The 12,346-nt window shown below is 46.6% G+C and overlaps 2 protein-coding genes across 2 annotated transcripts in view; both read right to left on the minus strand.

The window, feature by feature from the left end:
* Positions 1-5,227: 5,227 nt before the first annotated feature.
* On the minus strand, positions 5,228-6,343 carry LOC135823701 (uncharacterized). The gene has a single exon (XM_065336545.1). It carries the CDS (start codon positions 6,341-6,343, stop codon positions 5,228-5,230), a length of 1,116 nt encoding a protein of 371 aa, XP_065192617.1.
* A 3,032-nt stretch (positions 6,344-9,375) lies between these two features.
* LOC135822823 (uncharacterized) overlaps positions 9,376-12,346 on the minus strand; it is a 21,480-nt gene continuing 18,509 nt past the window's right edge. Inside the window, exons 7-8 of the mRNA XM_065335659.1 lie at positions 11,762-12,093; positions 9,376-10,776 (exon numbers count right to left, since the gene is read on the minus strand). Of these exons, the coding sequence (XP_065191731.1) occupies positions 11,765-12,093 (329 nt within the window). The 3' untranslated portion in view covers positions 9,376-10,776; positions 11,762-11,764. The remainder of the gene's footprint in view (positions 10,777-11,761; positions 12,094-12,346) is intronic.

Genomic DNA, 12,346 nt, shown 5'->3' on the forward strand with positions numbered 1-12,346 from the left:
GCACTTACATGTATGCTGTCTGCCTATAAAAGCTGCTGTTCACAATTCTCTTCTCTTCAGTTAGAAACTTCATTTAGAAATGCCAGTTAGAAATGTCAGTTTAGAGTTAGAGTTAGAGTTAATGTTTACAATGTAGTCTTCAGTTTAGTTCAGTTATACCGGTAATAAACAACAGTGTCGACAACAGTGTGTTCACTGAGACCCGAGTGCATTTGCCTCCGAGAGTGAGACTGCGGCCTGCTACACAGTCATGTACTTGTAGGTAGTACTAGTACTACAGTTGCGCTCGGTGAAATCCGGCCCGAAGTGCATAACTGGCGCCCAGTACTGATGCGGCCCTTGACGCCCTCAAAGTTGTACAAGTGCTAGTGTGCACTAGGCCTAGCCCAAATTTGCCGGCAATTCTTCCAGCAAAATATCGAAATTTCCCACGAAAAGAAATTGCCAGCAAATTCCGAGCAAAATATCGAATTTACAGAGGATCCGGGTGTGTTTTGGCAATTCTATTCTACTTTCTTTGGTTTCATTGGGCCAACGTCGTGCTGAAATAGCTCGTGCAGGTTGTCAGGGGTACATAAATTTGAAATCATGCTACAAAATCCCGGTTAAATCCGTAATACTGACACCATTTTCAGTTTTGCTTTCCTCATCAGAGTCACCATCCACTTTTACCAAAGTAGACGGTTCATTTGAAGCTATTTTTGCCACAAAGCAGGAGCAAAATGGAGCAAAATATCGGAAACGAAAGGCAATGCCAAGCAAAATATGGAAAGTGCTTGGGCAAAATTTGCTGGCAAAATATCGAAGCGCCCCGAGCAAATTTGGGCTAGGCCTAGTGTGCACGTGTGCCGTATGAACTGTGCATGATTGTGCTGTACTCATACGCATGCATGCTTACACCAAAGTGTAAAAAACCGCGCCAAACAAAGACAAGTGTACCATTCATTTCAGCTCAGCAGAAGTAAAGAAGACGGAGATTGTTTCGAAGCAGTTTATTTCATACACAGAACAGCAGGGCTTCAATATTTTGTGTGGCCACCGTCAGCTTCGATTAGGGCTTCAACACGACGTGACATTGACTCCACGTATGGGGAAACCGTGTCAGGATCCAATGAGTCCCACTCCAGGTGCAGCATTCTCGCAGCGATGTGGAATTATTCTCTTCTTGAGAAGAGCCCACACATTCTCGATTGGATTCATGTCCGGCGAGCAGGGAGGTTGAAACAGGATGTTGGGTACTCCGCTATCGAGAAGATCCTGCTGTGCTTGAGTGAAGTGAATGAAAGAAATTTTGAACTGTTTTTAGCATGCAACACGTGCACTCCGAACTTTTACACGAGGTGCGTGCAGTTGAGTTCATACACACAAATCACCAGTGATGTAATTTTTTTTTTAACTTGGTAAACCGGCCTCTTGTACGGGCAGAATTTAGTAACACAGTGATACAATAAAAACAAGTACCAGTAGTTACATACATGGACCATACGAGAAAAAGCAATGATGACGAGGCATAAACAAGTGTCTAGTGCTGTATGGCAGCTTCCGAGACAGCGAGTCGAGCGGATGACTCAGCCACCTCCGGGTGCGAATACAGCCGTCGTGCACCACGCAGGCAAGCCACGCCTGCACGGAGAAGGGCGAAGCTGAACCTGCAGCGGATCCATGCCATCACTGCAGAGTATGGCTCACCAGATTTGTCGGAGACCATTGCAGCTATTCTCTTGAGGAGAGCGGCAGCAGCTCGACCAGTACCACCAGTTGCAGCGAAAACCACAGGGATGAAGGTTCCACGCTCGACCTCCTTGACGCGCTGTTCGTATCGCCTCCGTTTTTCACGTTCATGACGCTGGTAGCAAGCGGTGATGGAAGAGGATCGATTTGAGGGAGCAAAGGGGTTGAAAACCCGAATATCGAGAAAGACTCTCTCAAACCGACCTCCCCAAACACCACTCGCCGCAACATCAAGTCGAGCCTGGTCTTCTGTGGAGGCAGTCTTGTAGCGGAGCTGCTCACCAGAGAGCGGTTGTAAGTGTGGCTCGATAGCGACACTATTGGCGACACGTTTCAATAGCGAGGCAGTGATGTCCCGCACCTCATTGTGTCGAAGTGACGGGAAACCTCCGGTGCTGCATGTCAGGGCATGGGCTACTGTGAAGCTGGCTCCACAGACACAGGTTGACGGTAAGCGAGAAGGCCGCCAGCCATAGCGCAGTGCCAAACCATCGCGGAACTCGCTTTTGGATAGCACAAATCCATGACGGGATAGCGGACGACAAGTAAGCCAGCTGGAGGCGCCAGGCTCACTTGCCAACTGAATTGTGTGCTGCAAAGTGGGCGATGCGTCGGCAGCGAAGCCACGGATGTCGGTCTTCGCTTTCTGGCGGTGATCTGCACGCTGTGACGCTTTGGCTGAGGCAACGCTGGCAAGAGCTTCCGTCACACTGAAGTCTTGGTCGAGGATGTTGGTGATGTAATGGGACCTGGCTTCGCGGCGCCGGCTTTGCACTTCGGGCCGGATTTCACCGAGCGCAACTGTAGTACTGGTCAATAATGCACTCCTAGATCCTCCCGACAACAGCCCACGTGACGTAGATCTACTCGTTGACTGATCCTCCGTGCTCAAAAGCGAAGGACTACAAAAAAAAGTAAGGCCGATTCCACACTACGCCAAATCCTGTCTAAAAAGCCACTTTTCAGGCACTTTTCAGGCAAGTTGCCATGGCGATCACTTTGAGAAGCGCGCGAAAGTGAAAAGTGCTTGTTGTCTACAAAGCAACACCAGGACCCTCTTTCAAGGCAACTTTTTAGCTTTTCAGGACACTTTTCTGACTTTTCTTCGAAGCTTCAGCCTTTCGATCTTTTTCCGAATTTGTTTCCTGTTGTATCTTTCAGTTGTGGTGAGTTGTGAGCTGTCAACAATGCCTAGGGTCATGTTTAGCCAGGAGCTTGAGGGCAAGCTGATCGAGCTTTGGAACGGACATTTGAGGCGACCTCCGGGCGGTACAGTTCGCAGGAGCTACGCGGAGAAGGAGATCGCCATCAAGCTGAATTTGTTTGCTGAACAGCTCGGGGAGGAAGCACTCTATACTGCGTCGATCGTCCATTCCAAAATCGACAACATGAAAACGAAGGCGAAAGGACTGTACGAGACATACACAAAGAAAACTGCCACCGGAATGCCTGTTGGCGAGGTTGACGAAGATTCGACGTATGATCTCGAATCCGCCTACACAGCGTGGTCAAATTTCAAGATTTGGCACACAAAAATGGGTGATATTCCAGGATTTGGGCCAACAAAGAGCCTCTCCAGCACCGCTGTTGCTAGATCGAGCACAGGAAAGCCTCACTGCAGTCAAGCCCAGACTCCTCCAACGCCATCCACCTCTCGAATGCCTGATGGAGTACGTCTTGTGAGTGTTTTCCGAGGAAATGCTAGTCCTTCACCAGTTTCAGTAGAGGAGATGAGCTTGGCAAGTGGACCTGCAAAGACAACTGGTGCAGCTCGCACCGAGGGCGGTAGTAGTAATAGTAGTAGTAGGAGTAGTAGTAGTAGTAGTACCAGTGAAACATACCAGTGTGAGGAACAACTGAGCAACGTCACTGTACCAAGCTGTACAAACACCAGTTCTGCCGCTCGTGGTCAGCCAGGTATGACATCCTCCGTAACTCCTACCAGGAAGGCTGTAGGGCGTCCTGTGATGAGCTTCAGGTCAGCCATTGGTGGTGACGACGATGATGATTCTGACGAAGACGAGGCAAGGCGCCTTGATATGCTGTTGTATGGAACTGCTAAATCCACCCCAACAACACCAGACGCAGGTAGGAGCTTGTCAGCTTCTGCAGTCGATGACGCGTATGTGCCAGGGACTCATGGCAAGAGATCTGCTGCAGCTTCCGTTGACCTGGGAGATGAGGAAGTGTATGTCGAGGATTCCACTGACATTGCTACAGAGGGCCAACAAGCTGGAGCGAAAAAGAAAGCGAAGAAGAGGAACCAGAGCACACAGGGCCTCCAGGAAACAGGGTTGCTAATGGTCCAGGCCTTTGGTGAAACGCAAAGAGACCTTCAGCGAAACCAGCAGGAGTTTACAGCTGCGATAATTCAACAGCAGCAGGAAGCTATGCATACCCTGGTGCAGAACCAAAGCGAACAGCAGCAGAGGACCACGCAAGCCCTTATTCAGAGCCAAATGGCTTTCCAAGCCAAGCTCTTTGGAGATATGATGTCGCGTGACAAAAAGAATGATTGAACGGGACTAGAGGGACAGTGTCGCCAGTCCCAATACTCTTCTGTTTCTGGCACAATTTTTTTCATGTAGACACAGTGTTTTTTTCAATTTCTCTCCTGTGTTCGTGTTTTGGATGCAGTGCTTCTAATTTTCCCGTTCTGTTCTCTGCGACACTACTCCGGACTGTTTGGATAACTATCCTCTGTTTTCCAGTGTACTATAGCCACTCTATTGTTTTTACGTGTGACGTGTTCTATCCCGTAGTACTATGCTTTCAATGTCCGGTGTATTGCTAGTCTCAGTACACCAGGAATGTCAAATGGTGTGCGTGTGCGCGCATGCGTGTGTGTGTGTGTGCATGCATGACAAAGCGAGTGCGTGTGGGTGATTTGATAAGTCTCCAGCTCTATTCTATATCATTCACGCTGGAACTGCTGCTGCTGCATAGCCCCAAGTCTGAAAACTTGGCAACTTCACGCCTGCACCTGACTCTTGCGCTATGATACGCGTCGCGTATGATACCCCTCAGAATTTCCCACCTTGCTCCCCCTTATGTTCTGGCTGCCCGTGTTGGACCCATCAGTTGCCTGATGATTGTAGTAATACGTGAAACTCAGAGTCGTAACAAAGCTTCCAATCTCTCTCTTGTGTAGTCTCAGTACACGCATCCAAGTATCGCATGCAGTGTAGGGTCTGTGCCATAGAAGGGGAAGGGTTAATGATACGCAGAGTGCAAGTGTTGCGGTGCAGGAATTCATGAGTAAATGGCACGGCAAGCGGGATGCGGTTTGGTGTACACGTACACACATTAGGTCAATACTACTATCACGCTAGTGAAAGTAGGAAGGAGAAGCCCGGAGACACAGGCAATTCAATGTTCAGAGATAGAGTTCACACTACACAGGCTACCAAGACGGATTGTGAGCTAGACATTGTTGGAGGAAAGGAGATATGAATACCAAAGCCCATAGCTCTTTGGCCAACGTAGTGGTTGATATTCAGTTTAAATTACGGAGATAGGTGCCAAGGGCATCCCGCATTTGCCCAGCTGGAGAGTGCTGCATGGGAACTAGGGGATGAGGTGCATAGTCCTGGACAATAGGCAGGTAACCTCTCTTTCTGCGCTCGATGATGTTATGGAGACTGCAGCATAGGAGAACAGCTTTGCTCATGAAAGTTGGGTCATTGGAGTTGGAATGTGACACAACTGTGAACCGTCCCTTGAGGCGACCAAATGCACACTCGACAATACGGCGCGCCCGGATTTGTGCAAAGTTGAAACTTGATTGCTGCGGAGTCAAGTTGTCCCCGGCATGAATTTTCATGAGATACGGGCTCAAGGTGAAAGCACTATCACCGATCAAAAATGGTCGAATGTATTTGTTGCCAGCTCTCCAAACAGCTCTGTTCAGCCAGATGCCCTGCTCCACTTTGGTCTTCAGCTCACTCTTGTTGTACACAGCCGCATCTCCGAGTTTACCGGGAGTTCCGACATCAACAAATGTAAAGCATCCTTGATGGTCGACACAGGCAAAAACGATAATGGCAGAGTGCTGCTTATAACACCAGTAAGTGTCACCATGAATCTCTGGCTTCACGATTCTCACAAAGGTACCATCAACCGCACCTCCACACATTGGTAAATTTGACAATTGCTCAAATCCGCGCATCACTTTCGACAGCTGATTTCCTTGAGGAAACGATATGCTATCTCTGGTGACCTCTCCAACAAGAGCTTCCACAACATCATGCACAATGCACGAAGCAGTACTGACACCCACATGGAACAATGCAGCCAATTCATTATACGTTTCGGAGTGGCACAAGTAGTAGAGGGCAATGGCCAGACGTTTGCTACTGGGAATAGTGCGGCGCAGGTGAGTGGATTGCCTCTCAAACAAATGGCCGTATCGCTGTAGAATAAAACAGAATGTCCGCTGCTCCATCCTGAAGTTCGCAATCCATGCTGCCTTCCACCATCTCTTGGACTTCTGTTTTGTGTTCTCCCAGGTGCCAAGCACTTCCTTCTCCCAAAATCCTGCCGCCAAACCAAGTTCATTTTCCGGATGAGCTGTCCACAGTCGTCGCTCAACAGAAATGTTTTCATTCAACATCATGAATAGAAGAACGACAAAGAAAGAGGACGCAGATGCAGGCTCGAGGCAATCAAACAAAACATTGTTTGTCATTTCCATGGACTGCCGAGGAAAAAAATAATTTGGTTGTGTCTGGAGAATATCAATGTCGGACGTATACCCGATAGCTAGCTCGTACAAACGACGACGCCGGCGACCAGAGGCCGATCGGACTGGACCACTCATACTGAGACAAAACTCAACTACATCTACAAGCAGTAGATCTACGTGAACAACATTATTTTCTTCTTCTTCAAATACTAGTTTCGACAAGATGCTTTTGAATTATTTATTTCGTACACAAGCCGGAAAAGTGATCTTCCATTCTGTTACCAGGGTAACTATAACCTTCAAAGCAAAGTCCCGTGATTAGGCCTAGCCCAAATTTGCTCGGGGCGCTTCGATATTTTGCCAGCAAATTTTGCCCAAGCACTTTCCATATTTTGCTTGGCATTGCCTTTCGTTTCCGATATTTTGCTCCATTTTGCTCCTGCTTTGTGGCAAAAATAGCTTCAAATGAACCGTCTACTTTGGTAAAAGTGGATGGTGACTCTGATGAGGAAAGCAAAACTGAAAATGGTGTCAGTATTACGGATTTAACCGGGATTTTGTAGCATGATTTCAAATTTATGTACCCCTGACAACCTGCACGAGCTATTTCAGCACGACGTTGGCCCAATGAAACCAAAGAAAGTAGAATAGAATTGCCAAAACACACCCGGATCCTCTGTAAATTCGATATTTTGCTCGGAATTTGCTGGCAATTTCTTTTCGTGGGAAATTTCGATATTTTGCTGGAAGAATTGCCGGCAAATTTGGGCTAGGCCTACCCGTGATCGACACTTGCAGGTGTGAATGCAGCTTCACTTTATAAGCCACTTCATGCCTTCAAGGCAAAGCCACTTTCGGCGTAGTGTGGAATCGGCCTAAAAGATAAAAAATCGTTTCGTTTCACGTGTCAGGACATCCGCGGACTCGCTAGCGCTACCTAGTCGTGGTACCTAGTCTGTACTGTAGTCCTTTCATGATCACGACAACATTCATCAAGCAATCCTTTCACGCCACATGGCTGGATAGTATAGCGCGTACATGCAAACATGATTGAAGACTTGCAAAATACTTTAAAAAATATTGTAAAAATAATTTTTTTACAAGTCCAGGTGCTTGCTAGGCGCTATATCATAATTATGCGCTAGGCCTATCTAGGTGAGCGCTGACTCTGTGCCTGATGGCAGCTGACTTTATTTTCTGAGAAACACTACTGAAGTGTCATTGTAGTAAAAAGTAACAATGAATGGCGATAGCGTTATAGGAAGGATCGCTACCCTAACGTGAAGGAAAGGCCTTGCGCGGCTGCTCTACGAAGTCTTGAAGAAAGACTAAAAAGAAGGTTGCTGGACGAACAACTCGCTGGTGGCGGAAAACTTGGCCTCCAACGATGGTGTTTGGTGAATCATCAAGCATAATGTCTTGTAGCAGTGTTCACCGAGGAAGGAGAACGCTCTAGCCGCTGCTGTTGTCCGTTTCATCCACGTTGAGCGTTAGCTGCACCGCGCCTATTGTATTCCATGGAGACACATTAGGATTCTGGGCGATTGTGGAGCCACAATTTACTTCACACAGCGTTGTATTGTCCACGAGCGCAAACTTCATTATCAGCAGTAACTGTTACTCTTCATCCTACATGTAGATTTTGAGTATACACGGCCTTGTCACGACAGCGACAGCTCTACAGAGTGTTCAAGTGAGAAACAATTGTTGGTGGACGACCAAATCGCTGGTTCCGAAAAACGCGGCCTGCACCGATGGTGTTTGGTGGATCATCAAACAGGGTGTCCAGCAGTGTTCACCGAGGAAGGAGAATGCACTCGCCACCACTGTCGACCGATTCATGCAAGTGGGCGTTAGCTGTGCCGCGCCTGTTGTGCTTTAGTATTCCATGGACGCACACTAACGTTCTCAGCGATTGTGGAGCCACAACTTATCTTCACGCAGCGTTGCACTGTCCAAGAGCACAAACGCCAGCAGTGACCCATCACCATACATGTAGATTTGGATTATACACACCATGCGCCAATGGGCCTTGGCACAACAGCGGCAGCTCTACTTGGTGTTGAAGTGAGACACATTTGTTTCGACTGCTCGACCGAAAACCATACAATCTTGACCATGGGCATGGTATTTAGGCCCAGCAGTAGCCCTTTCGAATTTGTCGAAATTGTGCACACATCCAAATTACTTACCTAGCATATTTTTTTATTATTTTCAAAGTGGGCAGGGTGTATTTTTCTTCCGTTTGGGTGTATAACTAGTCCGCTGTGCTCCGCGTACTGTGCAAATGAGTGCATATTGCATACAATAGAATTTTGTTGTATTTTTATCGCCAGCATTGCCTAATGACCGCAGACAGAGAAAACGTGCTATCTAGTCATGGGAATCTTGGGAGATTGAACGAAATGACATGTTGCCACTTGCTTGGTAATTGTGCTCCATCGTACATGAGTACAACATCGCTATTCGCGGGAGTATGTTATTAGCAAGAGTAGATACACAAGAGTGTGCAACTCCGGGATGGGTTGGCCCGCGCGGAATTTTTTTGTTGACGTAATCTTTTCGACGACGCATGCGCTGCGAGTCTTTCGGAAAGTAAGTCCTCGTGCACTTGGCCGGGCTTTACATTATAAGGTTTGTGCCCAGCACGTGCTCTCACACTGCTCTGTGCTCTGCGGCAAAATGCACGTTTTCCTGAAAAAAGGTGGCATCAGCAAAAAATTCGGGGTATCTGCAGATAGTGCAGAAGAGATCCGGAGTTGCACACTCTTGTTTATCTACTCTTGTTATTACGGTGAGCTTGAAGTATGTAGTGAAATGGTCACTGGGTGTAAAGTCATGTGTGGTTATTCATTAGTTGTTGTTTTAACCTAGATTGTTATTTACCAGGCTGACTCTATCTTCAAGGAATTTTTTTAAACTGAACTTTGTAGACGAGGCACTATACATCCAAGTTCTGATGAGAAGAAAATGTTTGTTTTAGAGTTTGTACAACATGTGACCCACCACCAATGGTACTGAAATCATGGCACTGTTACAGTATTGAAGTGAAAATGAAATTCTGAAAGCGCAAACTTAAAATTACGTTTTGTAATAATTGTGTATGTACATGACATTGTATAAGTGACTGGAATTTCGAAAAGAAGAAACTTGATCAAAATATGTTATATCACTAAAATAGTCTATAAAAAATAAAATAAAATAAAATAGTCATCATGGATTTCTAACATTAAAAGTTGGACGGGTCTTCCCTTGCATGCTCTCTCTCTCATGCAGCACACGATAGAGTTGGATTCAGAGACATCATTCACAATTCTCTCGCTGATTAATGCCTCTACGATCACCTTGTGATTATGAGTTATACATACATACATACATACAAAATAGTCTAACCTACTCGGTATACCTCGGCATAATGAAAATATTCCAATATATGCTTTCATAAAATTCAAAAGAAAAGTTTCAAGTATCTGCATGACTATAAGTAGTAATTCTGCAACGGGCAAAGTAACCTGGTGTGGTCCTCTACAATTAGCTGTCTTTACTGTCTAACCTACTAGAATATTTCATTTTTTTACGGGAAACCACGAACCTCCAGAACAGAATACTGCATGATAGAGGTGGTTGCAGACGCAACTGTGGTGGTGAAACTGGAGCATCTCTGCCGACCTGAGGTCTCGGCTTCAGCGACACTTCAGTGCACCAAAAACTTGGGAGGAGTAGGGACAAGGGGTGGGGAGGGGGGAGTATATTTATATAGAGGAAGGAAATATTTAGTGGGGTAGTCATCAAGCATAACATAATGCTGCTACAATTTGGTAAATATGACTAAGAAAGAACGGATTTGATGAACAGCATAGCCAGTCAGTAATATAGAGAACACACCACGGAGAGAGAGAGAGAGAGAGAGAGAGAGAGAGAGAGAGAGAGAGAGAGAGAGAGAGAGAGAGAGAGAGAGAGAGAGAGAGAGAGAGAGAGAGAGAGAGAGAGAGAGGAGAGAGAGAGAGAGAGAGAGAGAGAGAGAGAGAGAGAGAGAGAGAGAGAGAGAGAGAGAGAGAGAGAGAGAGAGAGAGAAAGAGAGAGAGAGAGAGAGGGGGGGGGAGGGAGAGAGAGAGAGAGAGAGAGAGAGAGAGAGAGAGAGAGAGAGAGAGAGAGAGAGAGAGAGAGAGAGAGAGAGGGGGGAGAGAGAGAGAGAGAGGGAGAGAGAGAGAGAGAGAGAGAGAGAGAGAGAGAGAGAGAGAGAGAGAGAGAGAGAGAGAGGGGAGGGAGAGAGAGAGAGAGAGAGAGAGAGAGAGAGAAAGGAGGGAGAGAGAGAGAGAACGGTACCAGCACTTGCTGCTTGAAGTGCTTGAAACCTCCATCTGTGACGGAGCAAACAGAGAATACCGCACGAACACGAAGACGATCCACATTATAGCATACACCGGAGCCAGAATGGATTGGATGCATGCACATGTACACACACACACACACAAACACCCACATACAAACACACACACACACCATTGGACGCACATCGCCGGAGGCGATGATAGCGATGCTACAGCAAAAGCCATAGCAGCTTGTGCTGAGATTGCACCATCAACAGCTTGCAAGGCTGAAGAATTGACCGCCACTATTCAGCCTGCTCTACACCACACAGCTATGAAATGGCTTTTTCTGGCCAGTGAATCACTACTTTTGGTCTTTTTCATTTTTTTCACACACACACACATCACACCACATACTCCGGCATGCACTGGCTGTTGGTAACCACCCAGGAGAATGAAAGAAAAGTCAGGAGGAGTCTGAGAAAGAGAAGAAAGACGTGTGTGACCATAATCATCGGGAATCGAACCCGCAACCTATCGATTGGAAATTGCTGCACATACCACTGCACCATATGGCACACACACACACACACACACACACACACACACACACACACACACACACACACACACACACACACACACACACACACACACACACACACACACACACACACACACACACACACACACACAAACACACACACACACACACACACATACACACATACACACATACACGTAAATCCACACTGATGCACACAATTTTAAATAGTTTTCAGGTGTTTTAAGGTTCGGCTAACACTCCGCAAAATATCGTATAATTATATCAGTACATGTGCTCCAAATTTCCAGTCGCAAGAAAATTTGACTTTTCTCAAACTTGATTTATGAACAACGAATACCTATTCAGCATACTTTCTATCACAACTGGGACAATATCTGATGAGAAATACATCATCACAGCCAAACGAGAGACGTACGTTACAATGACTTATTCGGAATTCAGGTAGTGCAAGAAATGAACGCAACCTACCGTTTACACACGGGCCCGTCGTGGCAGCAGCTGGTTCATCTTGTCGACCTTGTTGGGATATTTACCCCAGCGTTTGATGACCTTCACAAGCTTGATGTAGCCGACCTGTTCCTCGCTGCTTACAATGTTGACCAACTCCTCGTTGTGAGCGCGTGGTCCATCTCGTCTCTCAATCCTCTTCAAGTCGTCTATCTGCTCCAGATCGGCAAAGAACCTGGCCTCTTGAGCCATTTTACGAAATGTTCCTGCGGGTAATGTGCCCAGCCAAGGTGAGATATGGGTTATGAAGGCACTTTGTTTGAATGGGTCGCCGTACGAATTTTCGTCCTCATCTAAGCAAGATATACATGGCATAAAACATGAACAAACAGACAAAAAATGATTTATGGCCAGCCGTACACATTAGGTTAACACAGGCAAGTTCTAGAGTGTCGATGTGCATCACTCCAGTCTGGACCTGTACATCATCAGTGGTTGATCTAAGTATGCTTATACCATGGCAATGGCTAACCTGGCAAGGATTCTTGGCATCTAAATCACTGTTGTGCTACATGCATGTGGCTCCATTTCAGTATGTCATGTATA

Source organism: Sycon ciliatum, chromosome 8 (genome assembly GCF_964019385.1).
Source record: "Sycon ciliatum chromosome 8, ocSycCili1.1, whole genome shotgun sequence".
Classification (NCBI taxonomy): domain Eukaryota; kingdom Metazoa; phylum Porifera; class Calcarea; order Leucosolenida; family Sycettidae; genus Sycon; species Sycon ciliatum.

Bases quoted from the DNA above. Each gene is read 5' to 3' on its own strand.
- LOC135823701 (XM_065336545.1), bottom strand. From the start codon at position 6,343: ATGTTGAATGAAAACATTTCTGTTGAGCGACGACTGTGGACAGCTCAT.